Source organism: Leptodactylus fuscus, chromosome 5 (assembly GCF_031893055.1).
Source record: "Leptodactylus fuscus isolate aLepFus1 chromosome 5, aLepFus1.hap2, whole genome shotgun sequence".
Classification (NCBI taxonomy): domain Eukaryota; kingdom Metazoa; phylum Chordata; class Amphibia; order Anura; family Leptodactylidae; genus Leptodactylus; species Leptodactylus fuscus.
Window position 1 is genome coordinate 104,011,773 of NC_134269.1, and position 23,204 is coordinate 104,034,976.

General features: G+C 37.0%; 1 protein-coding gene across 2 annotated transcripts in view; it reads left to right on the plus strand.

Annotated features, from left to right (window-relative positions):
- PLXNA4 (plexin A4) overlaps positions 1–23,204 on the plus strand; it is a 751,018-nt gene that overhangs the window by 528,533 nt on the left and 199,281 nt on the right. The window contains exons 20-24 of one of the 2 annotated variants that reach the window (XM_075273935.1): positions 916–1,150; positions 5,363–5,505; positions 10,170–10,438; positions 18,534–18,600; positions 20,211–20,357. The exons of the other annotated variant lie outside the window; for it this stretch is intronic. Coding sequence (XP_075130036.1) covers positions 916–1,150; positions 5,363–5,505; positions 10,170–10,438; positions 18,534–18,600; positions 20,211–20,357 — 861 coding nt within the window. The remainder of the gene's footprint in view (positions 1–915; positions 1,151–5,362; positions 5,506–10,169; positions 10,439–18,533; positions 18,601–20,210; positions 20,358–23,204) is intronic. 2 annotated transcript variants of the gene reach the window in all.

A 23,204-nucleotide genomic window follows, 5' to 3' on the forward strand; every position in this document is an offset into this window, starting at 1 on the left:
AGTGCAGAATGGGCCGAAGAATGGGCCTGATTGGGAAGGAGCCTCGCGCCGCGGCTGAGTCAGCCGTGGAATGCGTGGCAAGATAGAGCAGCTCGCTTCTTTTTTCTGCTACTAGCTAGTGAAAAAAAGAAGCGAGCAGCTCCCATTGAAGTCAATGGGAGCCGTTTTTGGAGCCAAATTTTGAGGTGGATTCCGTGTGAACATACCCTAACTTCAACCAGTGTTATGATGTTGTCATGGAGGAGTGGAAGAGGATTCCAGTGACACTCTAGTAAACTTCATGCCCAAGAGGCTTAAGGCAGTACTGAAAAATAATAGTGGCCATGCAAAATATTGACATTTGGGGCACAATTTCACAATTTTTAATTAGAGGTGTACTCACTTTTGTTGCCAGGGGTTTAGACATTAATGGTTGTGTGTTGAGTTATTTTGATGGCACGCCAAATTTAAACTGTTATACAAGCTGTTCACTGACTACTTTATATTGTATCAAAGTGTCAAACTTTTGTGAGATACTAAAAATCTGTACAATAGAAGTCTAAGGAAAACGAGATAGAGCCCCTCAAAGCAGAGATATCTGCACTCTAGAGTGACCATTTGCTTTCACAACAAAGAAGGGTTATGAGAAACTTCTATCCCACCTGATGGAAACTTAGTTAATGTGTATACATATATTGCAAACGTTGCATACAATATATATCATTGAAAATAATGTATGCTTAGACATCCAGTAGCATTTGAATGGCATTCATGTCATGTGACTCAGCTGAAACGTCGAGAGTTGTACCCAGTGGTATGGTACCGCTCTACCAAGATTTATGCCAATGTGAACTGATAACTGTGGTCGGTTATGGTTTGGGTTTCACATTGTACATATTTTAATGTTTTTCTCTCTCATGTATAATTTTCATATAGGCTCGAGTTGGTGGGATGGAATTCTCTCCTGGCATGGTATACATAACTCCGGATAGCCCTCTTAGTGTACCAGCCATTGTCAGTATTGCAGCGGCTGGAGGACTGCTAATAATCTTCATTGTGGCAGTGCTCATAGCCTACAAACGCAAATCTAGAGAAAGTGACTTGACTCTCAAAAGACTGCAAATGCAGATGGATAATTTGGAATCAAGAGTCGCACTGGAGTGCAAAGAAGGTAAGACATTGACAACAATACAATACTTTGTAAACTGGCTCCATGGTATGCATCAGTCTATAATTACACTTAGTGACCAGAGTGAAAATTGCAGCATTTCACACTTTTTAAAATAAAAATGACATGGAGAATCTAAAATAAATCTTTAAAAACTTGTTTAACATAACAACTTGTTTAAAAGGGGTCATTTTCTGGCGACACATTGCCTTTAACTACTTTACAGTTATATCAGGTGTTCTGACAGGATCTGCATGATCACCGTGAAGGAAATGAACATCATGTAGCAGGAACAGATAGCTTCCCGTATGTACATTTTAGTTATGGGTGATTAAAGGGTTAAAATAATTTCTCTCTCTTTTTTTCAGTGTTTATTTTTTTATATTTTAGATGTAAAATCGATATTGATAAGGTGCACATTGTTTTGGAGAGTAAGATAATACTCCCAATCATCTCTATTCTTTGAAAGCCATTGGTATTTTGGAGAATTTAATACAGTATATAGTGAATATTGAGCTTGGTATCTTCCCCCAGAGTACCAGCTTTATAGAAGGCTCAGTGCCCAGCTGTAAGCATTTTAAGGTTCTGTAAGAGTTTAATCACCTTCATAAAACCTAGTCTACATTTCCATACCTTTCTATAATTCCCTATACTTTATTATTTCTAAACATGTTCTAGCAGTGTGCCAGATTGGGTATTGTACGTCACCAAAGTCAAGGCACATGTTGAATTAGTTTCTCTGAAACATGTAACTAAAATGCTTAACAAATACATATTTTCCAAATGGGTTCAATGTGACGACCTTTAAGTGTTTCACCTAAAGTATTTTATTATTATTCCACAACCTGTTTTCAATTTTATTTTCAATGTTATTAGCAAGAGTAAAGCTGGCAATAATGTGTTGTCATGGCGACCTGGTGTCGGGGAGGCAGGGAAGGCTTTCCATGGCTTTATGGACATCGGGAAGGTTAAAGTGTTAAACCTAGGATTTCGCTGTATTTTTTTCTACATATCCTTCTTGTGTTCTGTTTCTGGTTTTTTTTTTTGTCCTTTTTTATCAGTCACTTTATTTTTCTGTATTCTCCTTCTCACCTTACCTCAGTGTCACTATTTTATCTTCTCTGTACTGTATTTTAATCTTCTCATTTCTCCTTCCTCTAATCCTCTTTCTTGTTTAGCCGTAATATATATATATATATATATATATATATATATATATATATATATATACATCGTTATATATTTTATAACATAACATATAATTAATATATATATATATATATATATATATATATATACAGTCCTATGAAAAAGTTTGGGCACCCCTATTAATCTTAATCATTTTTAGTTCTAAATATTTTGGTGTTTGCAGCAGCCATTTCAGTTTGATATATCTAATAACTGATGGACACAGTAATATTTCAGGATTGAAATGAGGTTTATTGTATTAACAGAAAATGTGCAATATGCATTAAACCAAAATTTGACCAGTGCAAAAGTATGGGCACCTCAACAGAAAAGTGACATTAATATTTAGTACATCCTCCTTTTGCAAAGATAACAGCCTCTAGTCGCTTCCTGTAGCTTTTAATCAGTTCCTGGATCCTGGATGAAGGGATTTTGGACCATTCCTCTTTACAAAACAATTCAAGTTCAGTTAAGTTTGATGGTCGCCGAGCATGGACAGCCCGCTTCAAATCATCCCACAGATGTTCAATGATATTCAGGTCTGGGGACTGGGATGGCCATTCCAGAACATTGTAATTGTTCCTCTGCATGAATGCCTGAGTTGATTTGGAGCAGTGTTTTGGATCATTGTCTTGCTGAAATATCCATCCCCGGCGTAACTTCAACTTCGTCACTGATTCTTGAACATTATTCTCAAGAATCTGCTGATACTGAGTGGAATCCATGCGACCCTCAACTTTAACAAGATTCCCGGTGCCGGCATTGGCCAAACAGCCCCAAAGCATGATGGAGCCTCCACCAAATTTTACAGTGGGTAGCAAGTGTTTTTCTTGGAATGCTGTTTTTTTTGGACGCCATGCATAATGCCTTTTTGTATGACCAAAGAACTCAATCTTTGTTTCATCAGTCCACAGGACCTTCTTCCAAAATGAAGCTGGCTTGTCCAAATGTGCTTTTGCATACCTCAGGCGACTCTATTTATGGCGTGCTTACAGAAACGGCTTCTTTCTCATCACTCTCCCATACAGCTTCTCCTTGTGCAAAGTGCGCTGTATTGTTGACTGATGCACAGTGACACAATCTGCAGCAAGATGATGCTGCAGCTCTTTGGAGGTGGTCTGTGGATTGTCCTTGACTGTTCTCACCATTCTTCTTCTCTGCCTTTCTGATATTTTTCTTGGCCTGCCACTTCTGGGCTTAACAAGAACTGCCCCTGTGGTCTTCCATTTCCTTACTATGTTTCTCACAGTGGAAACTGACAGGTTAAATCTCTGAGACAACTTTTTGTATCTTTCCCCTGAACAACTATGTTGAACAATCTTTGTTTTCAGATCATTTGAGAGCGGGCTGTCCATGGTCGGCGACCATCAAACTTAACTGAACTTGTATTGTTTTGTAAAAAGGAATGGTCCAAAATACCTTCATCCAGGATCCAGGAACTGATTAAAAGCTACAGGAAGCGACTAGAGGCTGTTATCTTTGCAAAAGGAGGAGCTACTAAATATTAATGTCACTTTTCTGTTGAGGTGCCCATACTTTTGCACTGGTCAAATTTTGGTTTAATGCATATTACACATTTTCTGTTAATACAATAAACCTCATTTCAATCCTGAAATATTACTGTGTCCATCAGTTATTAGATATATCAAACTGAAATGGCTGTTGCAAACACCAAAATATTTAGAACTAAAAATGATTAAGATTAATAGGGGTGCCCAAACTTTTTCATAGGACTGTATGTATTATTATTATTATAAGTAGAGATGAGCGAGTAGTATTCGAGCGAATACTACGGTATTTGAAATACTCGTACTCATTCGAATACTATCGCTGTTCGCAGTAAAGATTCAATATACAGTGTATAGCATTCGGCCAATCAACGCTGGTCAATGCATTCCTATGAGAAAAAGTCAGCTCCCGCATAACCGCAAGCTGCCAGCTCTCCCGACTAGCGAGGACAAGCCTTTTGCAGTGTATAGCATTCGGCCAATCAATGCTGGTTCTGCAGGACGAGTATGGGCCAGTTCACATTAGCGCCTGCCTGCCACAGGAGGACCCCCCGAATGGAATATCAGCATAACTGCAAGCGCTGTGCAGTTAAAGTGCACGGACCCTATAGACTATAATGGGGTTCGTGTGCTTTAACTGCACAGCACTCCTCCTAAACACTCTCCTCCTGCTATTCGTGGACTTAGTGACTCTCCTATAGTCGAATAGTGGTTTCACCTGAAACGAGCATTTTTTCCCATAGCCTATAATGGGATTCGATATTCGATCGAGTAGTCGAATATTGAGGCTCTACTCGAAACGAATATCGAATCTCGAATATTTCACTACTCGCTCATCTCTAATTATAGGCTGAAGTTTAATCTTCCTTTACATTTAAGTATCTTAATTTTAGTGTCGTGCATAACATAATCATAATTGCTGTATATTAACAATTAATATGAGTATGTAGTGGACTATACAACCTAGGAATCCTTTCCCTTGGCATGGTTAGAGTTAACTGATATGGTATTATCAACTAATTTTCAGGACTATGCTATGGCTTCCCCTCTGTTCACATGTAGTGCAGGGAATTTGACTTTTTACAATTTGGTGCCCTGTAATTAACTAACTTAGAATTTGAGGTTTTAGAGGTATCAACCTAATAATGCAAATATTGCACATACATAAAGAGCACTTTATAATTTTTGTGTCCTGTAGGTTTATGCACATTCTCATTGAATATCACATTCTATATATCACAGGGCAGTATGCCAAGCTGAGTATTTTTTTCTGTTTATGTATGTTGCCTTAAATAATAGCGTTGCTATTTACAATGTTGCAATGTATGAAAACATAGTATTATGTTCTAAGTACATTCATCATCATCTAGATGAAATACTTGTAATGGCAGACTCATCATTTAAGTCTCTAGATGTATCCACCTAATAATACAAATATTGCACATAGATAAAGAGCACTTTACACTTTTCTTTCTATAACTGTGAGTCTATCTTTGAACAATTCTTCTTTGCCTTTTAGCTTTTGCAGAGCTGCAGACAGATATCCATGAGCTGACAAGTGACCTGGATGGAGCTGGCATTCCTTTCTTAGATTATCGTACCTATACTATGAGAGTCTTGTTCCCTGGAATTGAAGATCATCCTGTATTAAGAGATCTAGAGGTACTTTCATACATACTACAGTGTAGACAAAGGATCTGCTTATTAATATATTCATTCATGATGATCTTTCTGATGTTTTTTTCGCTTAATGTTGCTAAAATTGCTATATGTCTTACCTAATCTCCAGTCTGGCTAATAGCTTTACTTTCTCATGAAATCAATTAAACACAATATCATGACATGGTAACAAAAGCTTTGACAGGCTGCAATTTACACAAATCATACAGACAAATAGCCAATACCTTTGTGATGTCCCAGTATCATGTTCCTTTTAGAATACTTCATTTTTAATGCACATATAAAAAACTGTCCAGGTCAGCAAGGGCATATCTGTCGTATCTCTACCTATAGTTCACCTTACAACCCCAGCCATTTTTCTTTCTGGAAATACAGATGGTCCCTCCCTACCGTTCATCTTGTATGAATATGTAAAAATACCTGTGTGACATTGTAATTACTTTTTCAGAACAGTAGTAATATGCTGTATGTGTCTACGTGCGGTCACTTGGTGGTGCTGTTGTGAATTGCAGTCTTTCAAGGGTTCCAGTTGCATATCACTATATTGTATTGAATTATTGTATTGTTCCTTAATCTAATTCAAGCAAAGTTAAAGGTCAACACATCTATAGTGACTTAGAGAATACAACCATATCTAAATTACAAATATGCTTCATGAATGGGAATTTATAGCTATAGCAAGTGCCATCTCTACAGAGGGTTCTCTACTAAAATACTATGCTGCAATTTTCAAATGGTGTTCTGCACCATCTGTATACATGCCACTTTCTACATCTGTATACATAATCCTACCATAATATTTGTCTTGGTTTTTATAAAAGTTGGTTGCAAATTTGTGACCTTCTTATGTTGTTCCTCAATGTTAAGAGGTACTATCTTAGATTCCTTGCATACATGACTTTGATATCTCTGTTAGCTAGAATTGAAGTCTTTACGGAAGGTAACACTCACTTTGGAGTAACTGGTTCATTCACAGATCACACAGGCAGTCCATTGATTTTAGTGACCACCATGACCAACACTGCAGGGATAATGACTACTGATCGAGGAGGTTCCCTGCAGATGTCAATGTATTAATATTCTCCAATAATAACTCCCCATTCCCCAGCTAGATCAGGTGGATCCACAGGCCAAAAAGCAAATTTTAAACACTTCTATCACGATGGGCAATAAATCTATATTGTGCTTGTATAAGAGAGCTTACACTGGAAAATATTTATAAATACTACAGAGAAAGCCTAATGGAAATTATTTTGTTACAGTCTCCTGCTAATTGCCTCACAGTAATTAGTACAAACAAGAACACTTCCCTGGAAGGAATGTCTTTCGAAGTTAATTGTTGGAAAAAGGTTCCTCTGAAACATACAATGTAGACAGGTTACGCAGCCCACTCAATTTCTGTATATTTTCTAATTACAGTAGCCTACAGCAGACTTGTATTGTGCAGAAAGGAGCCGTCTTTAATAAACAAGTGCCCCTTCCATTATTACATCCTAGTTAAGTTTGGCCGGGTGTTTTATCAGTTCTAGAAAACATCTGAGCAGATGGTTTTTTGCCTTTGGTGGGATTTGAACACCAGGACTCCAGTGCTGCAAGGCTGTAGTGCTAACCACTGAGCCACCGTGTGTCGCCTCAAACATTATTCCTAATATTATGGAACATTTTGCTACATTTTGGCACTTGTATAAGGGAAAGGTAGCTTTGAAAAGTGCAAGATTTGTAGTACAGTCAACAAAATAATATTAATTTGTAATAAGCCCTTGTTTAATTGGCGCCTTTGAAAGCTTACTATAGACGATAGAATATCCAGCTCTAACAACTGTTATATATTCAAAAGTCTTCCGATCTGGGGTAAGTAGTCACAGGCAACATTGTTAGCTCCGATCTATGGATAGCTAAATAGATCTGACTTATGTTGCAAGAAAGGATAAATCAGTATTTAGCCTTAAAGGGGCTCTATCATTGGGAAAAGTCATGTTAAGATAAGCACATTCTTGCATAGCCTTTAGAAAGGCTATTTCACATGTATCTTTTGTATGTAAATTGCCTCAGTAGTCTTTGAATAAGGGTGCATTCACACTAAGCATACGCTGATCTGATTCTGAACGTAAAAAAAAACGTTCAGAATCAGCGCATACAAAGCAGATCCCATTCATTTCAATGGGAGCCGACATATGAGCGCTCCCCATTGAAATGAATGGGCTGCTTTTTCCCCTATTCCTTTCAATGTGATACGCGCGTGTCACATTGAAGCCAATAGGGAAAAAAGCAGCCCATTCATTTCAAAGGGGAGCGCTCGTATGCCGGCTCCCATTGAAATGAATGGGATCTGCTTTGTATGCGCTGATTCTGAACGTTTTTTTACATTCAGAATCAGATCAGCGTATGCTTAATGTGAATGCACCCTAAGTCTGTTTTTATTCATATGCTAATTAGCCTCCAGCATGCACCCCGGAAGTCTCACTGTGCACTCCTCTACTATTCTCTATGTGTTTGCACAACAGAGGCTGCTGTGCTGATGACTCATCTCCCTGCTAGCATACACATAGAATAGTAGACACAGACACTTCCGCTACACCTGGAAGGCTTATTAGCATATGAATAAAAACAGACTTATTCAAAGACTACTGAGGCAATTTACATACAAAAGGTATGCGAGGAATAGCCTTTCTAAAGGCTATGCAAGAATGTGCTTATTAAAAAATATATATTTTTCTCAATGATAGAGTCCCTTTAAAAGTGTCCATTCCCTTTAAATAGCTATTGGCTGAATACTCTTTGGTATGATCGCTATTCCTGCCAGACTCTCTATACTCATATACAAACTGTGCATGATAAAAAGAGACATTGTATAATTTACTTCTGTGCCTCATAATATTTGTTTTCATGCTGAGCCACAAAATGAAGAAAAACACTCATTTTGGTAAACACAATGGATTTGCATTAGGTGTTTGATGATTTCAATGGAGAAATCATTGAGGCTAAAATGAACAGATAGATAACAATATAATGAGAGTACATTACATATTCTGCCTTGTCCATCCATAATTATTGTAAAAGGTATGGTCAATATGATTTTACTGTCGGCCTGCATCTAATGTTCTGAAAACATTTACATATTTACTGTGTTTGATAAATTCATTGAGGAATTAATATAATTGTTTTGTACAGTAAGCAAGTGTTATTGACGGATTTTAAAGAGAATCTGCAGACTTGCCTTGCGTCAGACAATATTGACAAAGGGGATTTGTAATACTCAGTTACGAATTTATTAATGCATTTTCAGGAGGAATAACAAAGGAACAATAATACAATGCAGAAAAAACAAACAAACAAAACAAAAAATCCACATGGTCTCCACTATTATCTAGCAGCGGTAACCACCCGCATACTAGACTAGCACCACTAAAATTCCAATTATCCCAGAGCTTGTTTGAATCCTTTGCACGGCTTCCCAACCACCGCTGGTCGAGTTCCTCTGTACTACTACTACACTGCTCAACAGATTCTGGGGGCCTGTAAAATATACCTAAAATCCGTAAGTCCTTTTACTCTAGATGGCCCACTCACCAATCTCATATAACCCCGATTACCCCCCCCCCCACACACACACACACACTCTCCATTATTCTTATACTTATGCATTGACCAAAAACCCCTGATATTTTACCCAGTTGTCTCTCAATCCTCCCTCAAACCACATGATGACCTAGTTCCTCCTGCAGATCACTCTGTACTAACAAAATGGCAGTATCTGCAGTTGACCCACTTTTATATCATCATCAGGGGTCAACGTCTCATACATAGGCCACTTTTCCCTTTCGAAACACTGTGCACCTCTGCCAAGAGTCCAGATAGATTGATATCCACCATATATTCATGACTCTTAAATTCCCAATCACTCCCCAACCACCCTTCACCAGGAAATGAGAGGCTGTACCTGTAGGGCACAGAAAATCAATTATAGGGGCACGATGTCACACATTTAGTGGGGTTGTCCGGCTTTCCGCCCATTCTAGTCTAAGGTCATAGACACCATTGACTGACGTCAGCTAGGTGATAACCCAACTACGCTATTACTTTCCATCTTTCCTTGCAAGCTCAACAAATGTCTCTGATCACTTATTGGCTTTATGTTGATTTCAGCCTTCACAGTTATCCCCAGATTATGAAAGAGCACTTCTGTTTCTACAATACGTGACTAGATCCAAGAGATCCTGTGTATGCGCCATATGGAGCTAATGATGTCTGAACTCAAAAGAGAGTCCTCCTGCTCACAACAGACCTGGCAGCTATGGGATCTGTTTCAATGCTCTTCAGCCTCTGTCACATTCCTTTGACACCTTCAATCCCCTCTGACCCTTTTCAGACTTCCTCCAACCATATGCTTTGTGTCTCCAGAAGACGGACACCAACTACTAACCCCCCTCCGCCACTTTTTTGGCTCCTCACCCTCCCTGAATTATTATAAGTATTTGCTAAGCCAAACAAGTCAGGAGAGCTGACAGGTTTTTTATCTTTTAGTTTTGCAGACCGGCAAAAAAGGGTAACCCCATAAATCCTACTGTACTGAATAGGCAAAAACATCTAAATGAAATCCTTTATTCTATGGGCTCCTATCTCACTGCTTGTTTCTGTTTCCACAGGTTCCTGGTTACCGACAGGAGCGCGTAGAGAAAGGTTTGAAGCTGTTTGCCCAGATGATTAACAATAAAGTGTTCCTACTTTCATTTATTCGGACTCTCGAGTCTCAGCGCAGCTTTTCCATGCGTGATCGAGGCAATGTGGCATCACTCATTATGACAGTTTTGCAGAGCAAATTAGAATATGCCACGGATGTGTTGAAGCAACTTCTCTCTGATCTTATCGATAAAAATTTGGAAAGCAAGAATCATCCTAAATTATTACTGAGAAGGTGAGTCTATATAAATGGAGATCACGTGAAGAATACACATACCTATACACAATATTCCTACCAACTTGTTGGGGTCAGTGTCATTAAAACTCAACTGTATATGGTCATCATTTATGTGGTTTTCAACGTATTTATGTGGAAATGAACTTGTGTTTGCTTAGAAGAAGGCTTAAAGCAACATAATGCACTGCTTTGTGCCTAGCACAGGATCCAAGGAGGTGATGCATGACACAGAAATTCAAAGAACAGAAGGACCTTACACTTAGCCTAGAACAATGAGGCAGATATACTTATGGAAATGTATATGGTGTAATGGCGAACATGCCTTACTCCACCTTTATTCATTATTTTAGACAGTTATTGCATGTGTCTAACAGAGAAAAAAGTGTAACTGAGTCAATTGATGCCAAAAAATGCTTCAATGTTTGCATATTTTGGCATAACCTAAGCCAACAAATAATGTAGGTGGTGGTAAAGTTAGACAAAACAGTCAAATGATATGCCAGATATGTCATTCGGCGTCAGGCACAATGATATATCTAATGTAGTTTAATACTGTATAGTCTACATCAAAGGTCTCAAATTTGGCAAATGGTAAATGGGTTGCACACATGGAAAAAATTGGAAATTGATGGGTCGCATTCCTTATGTTGGCTCCATACAGTACTGAATTTGGAAGAGATTAAGGTACTTAATGAAATTCCCAAAAAGTAAGGGTCTACATCTCTATATATCAGCTCTTCATAGAAGTAATGTGATAAATGACCCCAGAGAACAAAATACCCAATGAGTAAAGCCTCTAGTTTCTCCTTAAAGGGGGTTTCCCATCTCAGTGTAAAAGCAGTCTGCTTGCAGTGTGTGCTTCTCACTTCCTGTATTTCTCTCCCCCCTCCTCCCTCTTGCTGAACAGGACACAGAACACTTATGCAGGTTAGATAATCTTCAGATTCTTGTGCAGAACAGGCTCAGTGTTATCTGTGTGTTTACATTGAGAGATTATAGACTGGAACTTATCAGAAATCTGCAATTAGTTGAACAATTGTCCTGCCAGCAAGGGCAGAGAGTAAGTGACATTACTTTTCCTATAGGTCTGTGGTTATAGCAACACTGTGTAAACAATGGGAGGAATAAGGTCACATAGCAGGCAAACAAAGCAGAATTTCTAAAGCGATATATTTAGGAAAAGTCTTCCATTTAAATAAGTTATCAGTATAGAAAGGATTCTTCAGATGGGACTACCCCTTTAATGCTCTACATTGAGTAGAAGCCTAAAGCATTGGTTACGCATGCTTCTACTCCATTTAGTGTCTATGGGACTGATTTGACTGATAACTGTCAAATACATCTATCAGCTGGTTCTGTCAGCCACTTTCTTTGAATAAATATTTGCTTTATTAATATTTTTAAATAACCTATCATCTCCCTATGTGGAATTTTCCTTTACCGATATATAAATAATAATTTACCGATATACGGTATAAATAATAATGTAGCATTACACTAGTACATGACATTATGAATATTTTAGTATACAATATCTCTTCTGATAGGTTTGGTATCTAAAACTGTGAGACCAATCAGATATTAAGTACTGCTTAACCTAAGGTGAACCTTCTCATGTACATTAAAGAATTTCTCTAGTAACTATGCCCTATTATACGTCTATTATTTATAATTGGTCTCATGAAGAGGGGTAACAGTTTTGGTAAAAGGAAAAATCTGTTTTCCTAGGGCTGCTTTCCTTTCTCATTTGGTAGCAGAGTACAGTTTACATCACTCACCAGGGGATGGAGCAGCCATGAAGTGCTGGAAGCATCATTATAGCCCCTCTGTTGTCTGCATGCACAATACAGGTGCTATTTATAGTGTGAGTGTGATGATGCTCTTAAGGAGAGAACTCATTGAACATTGGTAATTTAGGTAATTATGTACATCAAAGTTGTTTTGTCAAAAATGTAAGTAAGATTATATTAATCCATCCAGGATTATTTGGGTTCTTAAAGGGACAGTCCTGGCAAAACTTATGCTCTGTCTGGAGTTTAGTATAGGGGGGCCTGGATGACAGAATGATATATTTTCCCCAAATAACTGCACTCTGAATCAGATTTTCTCGGTCTATTCTTTGATAGGTTTATGAAGAGCATATGGTTTAACCTTTTCACTGCCAACCACGTATCTATATGTCCTCCAAGGATGGCACTTCTATAGCCGAGGACGTATCTGATACGTACTTACTACTAATGCCGATATCTCAGGATTGGTTGGGGTTATGAAGATGATTTTGGATTCATTTTAAAGATGAGATCTTCATGAGAGCCCTTACAGATCTGGAGCGATTCACTGTTGAAAACGTTATTTGGCATTGAGATCCATTGCGGATCTCAATTCCCGACAGGGTTTTTAACAGCGATTCGAGAATATCATCTTTAAAATGAAGCCAAAATCATCATCATAGCCCCAACCAATACTGAGATATAGGGCTCTAAAGCATCCCCCCACTCCTACCTCAGATAGCATCTTAAGAAGTGTGGTAAGAAGGAGGAGCCCTGTAGACTGCACAGAGATGATAAATCATCATCATCATCTGTGTCTTACTTGTATGTGACTTGGGAAGGGGAAGGGGGGGGGAGGAGAGGAGGAAGCAGGGGCTTCTGTCCATGTTATACCTTCTATCAATCAAAGCGCATACTATACTTCTATTCTCTGATTGTCACATATAGCAATAATGTAATACCCCTCTGAGACTTACTAGAGGGGTATTCTATTGTAATATGCTCTGAACATAACCAGGGAATTTATTGGCACTGTCACCCAGATGATTACCATTGTCCAGGTCACAGCGCCAAAAGAGTTGCACTAAACACTTACACAATACATACACAAAATTATTAATAAAGTTTATATTTGACCCAATCCCTCTCCTGTCCATACCTGATCTTTCTAAACTAAAATACACTTCCAGCGATATCTGTTACATGCTGTAATAATATAATAGAAAATTATATTTTTATGTAATCTTCTATTTAACTTACATGTACAAAATTGGTTGGCACACCTCTACAATTTTGGCGTTTCTTTAACACCTGCACCTGTAAATATATATATATATATATATATATATATATATATATATATATATATATGGTATGTACGAACTCCTCACATTTTGTTTGCAGAAGGGGATTGCTTGAGTAGCACTTTAGTGACAAATTAGAATTTTTGTGCAATTTTTGTTTGTAATTTCTGTTTGCCGCAAAGTTGCATGAAGGTGGTTGTATATATGAAATACTAAATTGTGTTTTTCTATACAATATGCTGTACAAGCTCAAAAATGTTAGATTTGATGTCACAGTTTTCTAGGTGCTATATAAATGTTTAACATATTAGTGAATAACAGCAAAATCCTGTTTGTCTTCTATATTAGTGTTTTTGGGAGTCTGAGCTCTTGTTGTAGCTGATGTTTGTGGTACATATAGTGTGTGTACACACACACACACACACACACACACATATATATATATATACTGTCTGCATCTTCAGCTATTATTTTAAGTGTATTTTGTGTGTGAATGTAAGACTGAATAGGAGGTTTAGGTGCAAATATGTGTTTTAGTGCATACTTTCAAAAAAATATTTTTGTTTGTCACAAAGTTGAATGAAGGTGGATGTGGCTATTGATAACCCATTGAGACATATGTAATCTTCAGGTTGTCTTCTTTCAAAACATATATATATGTTTTCAAAAATATATATAGGGTTTAGGGGTTCAATGCTTTCTGGTGATTTTCTGAAGACATGTGCATGCGGGTGTAGTTCTTAGTCATATGTATGAACTGTACATGTTGAACTCTTATTTTTGGGAGGTTTGGTGCATATAATTTATTGTTTGGTTTCCACTTTTAGCAACTAATATATGGTTATTTGCATTTTTTAAATAAAACATTCACTTTCAATAAAAATTGCATGAAGGTTCTTGTTCGTATACAGCACCAAATGGCATTCTGACACTGCAGGTGTCTACTTTAATAAAATATATAGGTATGGGGGGGGAGGGGTACTATAATTTTTATAACGTTGCAATTTAGGTTTTATGAAAATTATCAAACCTATGAAAATTGCTCCGCCTACCGGAGGTGCAAAATTTCCGGAGACCCCTGACAGTGAAGGGATTAAATTGGATTTGTCTAACCTAAAGCTTCTCAATTGTGACTAATACTAAGAGTAGAATATAATATAACAATACATAACAATACATGGCTGGAAGTTCCCAATAATATGATTGACTGCATGGTATGAGATAGATACCCTTTCCTACCATCTGGGACTTTATTGCTTTTTATATGCTGTGCTTACCAAAATGTTCTTTTTATAAAAATGCTCCAAAACACATCACATTTATAGAACTTTTTACTGGGGACAGAAGGATCAAAAGTAGATTGTGCTACCCAACAAATATATCTATATATAAGCACATATCCTTGACTTTTATATATATTTATACACTACATAAGCTCAACAGGCGTAGAGACTACAATTCTTATCCATTTCAATGTACGATAATGTATACTGTACACTTAAACTTACATATGTATGGTGGTAATAAGTGGTATTACAACTTTAATTTTATTAATATAATTGGGCATGTAGGTTTAGGGGGTGGGGATTTCTAGTCTAGTCATCTATAGTCCCACCTAAAAATCTAGTGCTTACATTTTAGGATCTAGGTACCAAATAAAAGTGTTCTATAGATAGCAAGAGAGACAGTGACATCTAGTGTTAAAAAGAAGTGCTGCATTCTTTAAAAAATAGCATCAAAATAATAATAGTACAGGTAAATTAAGAAAGTGAATAAATGAGTTATTAAAATACAAATTAAGAATAATTGAATATATCATAATAATGAGAATTATTTTGCACACTGCTCTTTTAGTCTGCTATTATACTCTGTTAATGTGTTAATCTTATATTTCTATTTATAATCTTTAGAAAAAATAACATTAACAAATATATATATATATATATATATATATATAAATATATATATATATATATATATATATAAATATATATATATATATATATATATATATATATATGTAATAAATCTGATTACATTGATATTGCTTGTTGTTCATCACATTACTGATTATTTAGTTTGTTGCATATCTTTTGGTTCATTAGACACGTAACTTAAGCCATTTTACAGTCTTATAGTCTCTCTATGTTCCATAATGTATAGTGTTAATCTATATGAGACTTGCAGTGGAAATTGTTGCAACGTTTAATAGGTTTATTTGAAGTAACTTATAGTACCTACAGGATAAGATCTGAAAATACTGTATTATGGATCAGTTCAACAAAGATCTGTAATATGGCAATATGCAGTACTTTCACTGTACTGTTTGGGAAATATTAATATATTAAATTACGGTATATTATTAATCTATATTAAAGGGGTTATCCAGCTTCCGAAAATTATTTGCATATACATCCAATGCAGTGCTAAATACTCACCGCTCCCTCATGAAGCTTTTACTTGTTTTGTTTTATTTGAGACTCCTTATATCACTATTATTTACATGCAGTGACTCTGTGAAGAGACTACACTTCCCATGATGCATCTCCCTGCTTTACCATTGAATTAAATCACAGGTAATAAATCACTCCCAAATCTGAGATCACAAGATGCTGTCATGATTCATTTTGAAGCTCACTCCCCTTCCCCCATGTGAACAGCAAACACAGAGAGGGAGAGCAAGGAGATGCATCATGGGAAATGTAGTTTTTTTCACTGCATCTAAATAATGATGATACAAGGAGTCTCAAGTAAAATAAAGCCAAGAAAAGGCTGCACAAGGGAACAGCGAGTTTATAGCACTGCAGTGGATATGTTTGTAGATAATTTTTGGAAGCTGAATAACCACTTTAATATTTAATGCATACTTGATGGCAATAGTTTTTAACAGACAATTCTTGGGAGAACACATGTAGCTAATCTAAACATGGATCTGATAACTTGCTGTGTGTAGATACGCCAATGGAAGTCAGTCAATAGTCAATTGATAAAAAAAAAAAGTTGAACAGCAGTTGATATTGTATCACAAAAGGCTGCTCATATAAAGCGATTGCCAATAAGTGCAATAACATTGTTCTGTGTATGAATGTTCAGTGTCCTAAACAATATTTGTGTATGTTTTCTCACTTACATACAGTACTATACTCATCACAGAGAATAATATTAGGTATGAGATTAATGATGTGCAATAATCATAGTATTCATGTATATATGATAATTTTCCCAAACTGTATCTTGAGTGCATGTAAAATTAAAATCTATCACAGATTAGAGTTATACTTTTTTGATACTGCTCATAATCTTTATAAAATAGCTTCTTTAAACCGTAAAGTAAAATTATATTTAAAATATGATGTAAGAATAGAGACAAGTATATACTCAAATATGTAATCACTATTTACTAATATTTTTTAGTATAAAGGACCAAACATTATGACTTAAAGGGGTTTTCTGGGCATTTTTTTAATGGTCTGTTAGTGCTATTAATGGGAGTGGGAGCTGCATAGTAGAAATGGATTATCGGCTACAGAGCAGCGCTTGGTCTGTAGTGCACCCTTGTAGTCAGTAAACAGGGAGGAGCCATCCCACAGGAAGAAGCCTGGATGGAAGATAGGTAAGTATGATGGAGTGGATGCGGAAGGGGGGGGGAGTACTAGTGACGTTCTGTTTCTGGAATCAGGGAAACGGATGGTCACCGGATAACCAGCTAAGTCCCTTGGGCGGACTGCCCAAGGGATATGGATAAATATACATTTTTGATATATTATGTTATCTAGAAAGTAGACAGGAGAGGGTGTTTAGATTAGTGCAAGAATTTTTTATTTATTTTTTTTTTTATCCCAGACAACCCCTTTAACCAAGTGATGTATTTGTGGCTCATACTCCATATATTTGTGCTTGAATGAATGAACTGTCCTTGGTGCTGAATTTGTGTGCTTACATAAAAATTGCCATCCATGCAAAGACAACAGATATATAGATAGTATACACATAGTACTCCATGTTATAGCTTAAATGTTTTGTATTTGAGGCTCATGGTGTGTTAGGGTCTGCAGTTTGTAATAACTATGCCATTCATATGCCCCCAGTGGTGATGGTGTTAAGAATATTGCACACAGATATTCTAAACTACTATAACTTTTCTCATATTATAGAAAATGAAGAAATGTGGGTGGGCACTCACCAATCAGTAGAAGGCATTTTTCTTCCTTTATGTAAAATAATACCTTTATTAGAGTACAATAAAATAAGTCCTCAGGGAGGGAGAGATGACATAGATGGCAGAAAAAACAGGCAACAGCCGTTTCGCGTTGTCAAACGCTTTTTCAAGCCTAATATGCAAAATATTAGGCTTGAAAAAGCGTTTGACAACGCGAAACGGCTGTTGCCTGTTTTTTCTGCCATCTATGTCATCTCTCCCTCCCTGAGGACTTATTTTATTGTACTCTAATAAAGGTATTATTTTACATAAAGGAAGAAAAATGCCTTCTACTGATTGGTGAGTGCCCACCCACATTTCTTCATTTTCTACAAGTTGCTACTTTTTTCTTAAGGGTTGTGAGCACCAATATCCATCAGATTTTGTTTCCGATCCATAAGGACTTATTTAAAACAGTGTTATAACATTTTTGCCGATATTATTGAAGTGGGCAGTGCCGTCTACCTTTGCTCTCTGTTTCTGGTCTTTTCTCATATTAACCTAGGGTGGCCTTTTAGGAAATCCTTGAGGAGACTAAATGCCTAGTCTGAACTAGAAATCAGTGTGTTAGCCGCTGTAGAACCACGGGCAATATTCTTCTATGCAAGTAAAGTGGCACAATGACCTGGAGATACCCAACTACACTCTATGTTGCAATATTTGCCCCTCCTGTTCTATGTTTACTTTTATCTAGTATCATAATTTATGTATTGTATACATTGTATTAATGCAGTGTAATTATTGCAATGTGGATTAACTACAATTCCACCCTTGGATTTTCATGTTGTTTGTAACATTTCAAATATTATTTTTTGTTTTAGAACTGAATCTGTTGCAGAGAAGATGTTGACCAACTGGTTCACATTCCTATTGTATAAATTCCTTAAAGTAAGTATTTTCAAGCAGAAAGTTCTAAAAATTATAATAAACTTGCTATATGGCAAACATTTTAGGAACTTCAGAAGACAATGTGGGAGAATTATCAGAGGTGTCACAGAAAGTATGTATCAATTCACAGGACAGCAAAAATTCCACAGATTAATCAACAAATATTGTGGCAATGTATGGTAAATTGGGGGCAACTAACTAGTTAGAAGCGTTTTCTTTCTTATGTTATCTCTTGTCCGGTGTTAAATGATAAAGGAGCCTAATAAAGCAGCACTTTCCTCTCCGCATGATTCGTGCTGACATCGCAAGGAAAACACATGGACTATTATAGTCTATGAGGTCTGTGTGGTTTCTTAGCTAACTGTTTGGGGGGTCCCCTAGTGGACTCCCCGAATGGAAGATGTGAACCGGGCCTAAGAAAAGGAAAACACTGCTGCAAATAACACAATATTCAATGGTAATATCAAAAATGTCATCTATAAAAATTGATTGGGAAGTAATAAAAAGGTTGCTGAATTTTAGTTTTTGGGTTTAAATATTCAAATATTCTAAATGGGTTCCTGTCCACATTTATTCCTTAGACTAAATCATATGTTTTAAACCAGCATAATATACAGGATCAAATAGCTTACTATATATTTTTATGATGTAGGATATGAGGAAACAATATAATTAAATATTTACAGAAATGCATTTTAGATGTTTAACAGGTTCTATGATTATAAATGCTGCAGATAACATTATGGAGAGGTTCCTATGGGCATTGGCAGGCCATTGGCATTCTATCATTGCCTCTGCTATAGAACTTTTTCTGCAGATTCAACTTGTGGATGATCTCATACAGTTCATACTCTTGACTGCATAAAAAATGTCATTTTTCTTGCTGAGTTGTTGATGTTGTAGTAAATGAGGTTTATCCTGAATCATGTTAACATGCCTTGTGGAGTGAGCAGTAATTTCATGGCGCCCTTTCCACACTGCTGTGTTAAAATCCAAGTGCAGCTTGGTATTTGTCCCTACACCTGCATTGCCAGGCTGTCTTGTTTGTCAGATTGGTTCTTTATGCCATTATCTACATGCAGGATACCAGCATGCAACCCAGGATCTCACATAAGCTGGAATATGTGTCTTAAACAAGTTTACCGAGTCCCACTGTGCCTGGGCATTTCTGCAGCTTTCGTGCCTATGTAAACAGAGAGTAACATATAATCATCATGTAATTTCTGTCAGTGCCCTGTAATTATCAAGTGATAACCAGACCACATTTCCATAGAGATCTGGGCAGATTATTCTAATAAAAACCGACCCTTCCAATAGCAGACAGTTTGCATATATTTGAAGACAGCTGTCTGTAAAAGTACATGTTTGCAGGCACAGAACTAGACAGCAGAACCATTTATAATACTGGTATAAAAGTTATATTCTACCGTATGTTATACTCCTCTGTTCAGCTGTTTATTACTTGTAATGCTCTCTTAAAATTAAGTAAAGAAATCCTTTTCAATCTCTATTCGTCAAGTCCTACAGCTTGTAACTCTCCAACTGTTGTAAAACTACATCTCCCAGCATTCCTTGAGAACATACAATAACTATTCATTTTTGCCTTTTAGGAATGTGCAGGGGAGCCTTTGTTTTCTCTCTTTTGTGCCATCAAACAACAAATGGAAAAAGGTCCCATTGATTCCATCACAGGAGAAGCCCGTTATTCATTAAGTGAAGACAAGCTTATCAGGCAACAGATTGACTACAAGACTTTGGTAACATAACTTTGACTCTATTACATGTTCATTTATAGAGGTTACTCTCAGCAGGATTTAGAGTTTTTCTTAATGGAGACATCTCCTTTCAAAATCTCCCAAACTGCTGATTTGGCCATGAGAAGCAATATAAATGTAGTATTGCATGGCACCCTTTACATGGTATGTGGTGGACCCCCTTCTATAATATCCATATATCCTAATATATTTGCAGAAAAGTAAGGTTTAAAGTTTCGCATATGTATATAACTGTAAATGCCTGTTAAAGTCAAGTTAACATTGTTTTTTATGCAGCACATTTTTTATGAATATGTTGCTTCATGGCAGGGGTCAGCAACTACTGGCACGCAAGCCAAGAGTGGCATGCGAGCCATTACTCCCTGGCAAAACAATTTTTCCCCTTCTCTGTGCATGTAATAAACAATTCATCGGGCCTTCTCCAGCAACTGGAACGTGCAGGCATTGGTTCAGTCCATAGATTGGCAAGGCAGGACCATGTGACTGTATATAACATTCAACCTCCTGTATAGAAACACACTGCTTCTATAACCTAGTGCAGGTGCGATGGAGGAGTCTGAGTGACCAGTACAGTCACATGGTCGATGTCTGCAAGTGTCAGATGCTGATAGAATACAGGAGATGCTATCATTAGTTATCACCCACAAAGCGAAGATGTGACGTAGCCATGCCAGGCACAATCAATAATTGGTAAGAACATGCACAGAGGGGTTATTACAGAAGCAGCAGATGTGATTGTAGCTTTACCTGCAATGGAAGCTTCTAGCGGAGGATCGAGTGCCAATATGAATACAAATTTGGCCAGTCTTGAGCGACTCTAATGCTTAGTTAATCTATTCTCTGTATTATAGCTGCTGATATAATAACTGTAAGTCCCAATATAATGACTTTTTCTGGTGGCCGACAACCTACTGCACACCGAGTATCTCAGCCGTGTTTTTTTCTTTATTGAAATAGGCACGCCATACAAAAAAGGTTGCCTTGCTGTGTTGTTTGAAAACCATCACAAACCAAGCTTTATTTTAATTATGGCTTGTGTATGTCACATACATGATGTGCTAAAGGTGTGACTGGCACCTACGGATATCTATAGGATAGGGTCCCACCCCAGTACAATAAAAAAGTAAAGGATCCATATACATGATGGGCCCATGTTTAACTGATCTTCAGTTTGGTTAAGAGCATTCATTTGTCTTAAAAACCATTTAACACAGTTCCACAACATGGTAACAAATGCATTGCAAAGCCGTGACTTGCTCTCACCCTCTGCATGGTCACACATAGGTACAAGTAGAGTAGTTAGCATCACTTTGTAGTAACTTATCAAGAATCCATGTTGTGTTTGAAAAGCTGCTTAACTTGTGTTACGCAGATAGAGAAAATGTAAAGGAGATCAGATCTCTACGGTGCATTTCACACCTATATATTGTGATCTGAATAGCATAGTTTTACGCTTTAATAAACCAGTATTATTGACCTACCTTCCATTTGTGACAAGTAGCCATTACTTGCCTCTAAAACATAACCTTTAAGATCGAGTTCTAACAATAATTCCAGCTTGTTTTGGACATTTGGAGGAAAGAATGTGTTCCTATGAAGGTAATACTCAGATTATGTTAATAATCCGAACATACTGTGACCCAAAGTGAAGAACACTTAAGAAATAAGACTTATATAAACTTTTAATTGTGCAACCAAATCTCTTTATAGTTAAGAAGGATTACAAATTGTAAGAAACATGTACGATTTAGAAATTAGTACAGAGCCACTTGAATAAATAATACCTTCTGTAAATGTATATTCTATGTACCCTGGAATGTTACCAGGAGTTATACCAGTCTTCTCTTCATGAATTTTCTGGCAAACTTTTCTCAAAAGAATTGTAAGTAAAAGTTTGTTGAGGTGAATTGAGGTGCTCTCTCACCAGTTTGTCGCTCGCCATGCATCTCAATTGCAGCAAACGTTTCGAATGTTTTTGTCATATTCCGAAGGTTTTTTTTGTACCGTGTGCCGCACAGAGTACATTACAGGTCTCAGTAACTAATTGAAATCCCACCAGGCTCTTTAAATGAATAGGTCAAATTACAGAGAACTGGCTGTGTCTGAATTGATGAATAGGATGTTCTGCTGTAGATGATAGATACCCACCTACGATGGAAATGAATGAACGAGAAAACACATGAAGCCCAAGGGAGGAAATACCAGAGCTATCAGTCCAGAAAACAGACTATCTTTTAAATATTAACATGTCATTTGCAACTGTTATTTAAATAAATCAGAAAGTACTTGGAATGGACAAGTTCCTTGAAGCGCGCTTTCTTCACTAATATCATTCTCGAAAACCAGCATACTATTAAGGAGCGCTTTTCATATACCAAGTACTGTAAAATCAATCTTGTTGTAGGCAGTGGTAAGATGTACATTGCATATGGATGCGATAATGATTCAGGGGACAACGTAACTTTTACAGAAGAGTAGCAGAGCTGAGATGACACATCTTGGTTTACTGCATAGATCTGTCCACCTTTAACCTAGCTTAACTCCAGTCTGTCATTTCATCAGTTTTCAATGGAAAGCCTTAAGAGAGTGCAAATTACCAAGCAAACAATAGGTAGTCACAGAAGATACACATAGGATATCCGTTTGTCTTGCAAAGCTAACACTCGTGTACATGTCATGATCAGTCAGATGGGGGGGGGCATTTCTGTATGTATGACTTCACATAAAGTTACAGGTACTGTATAGTCTTAGGGTGCATTCACACGGAGTAAAATGGAGTGTAATTTGGAGCGTTTATGGAGCGTTTACGGAGCGTTTACGTAAACGCTC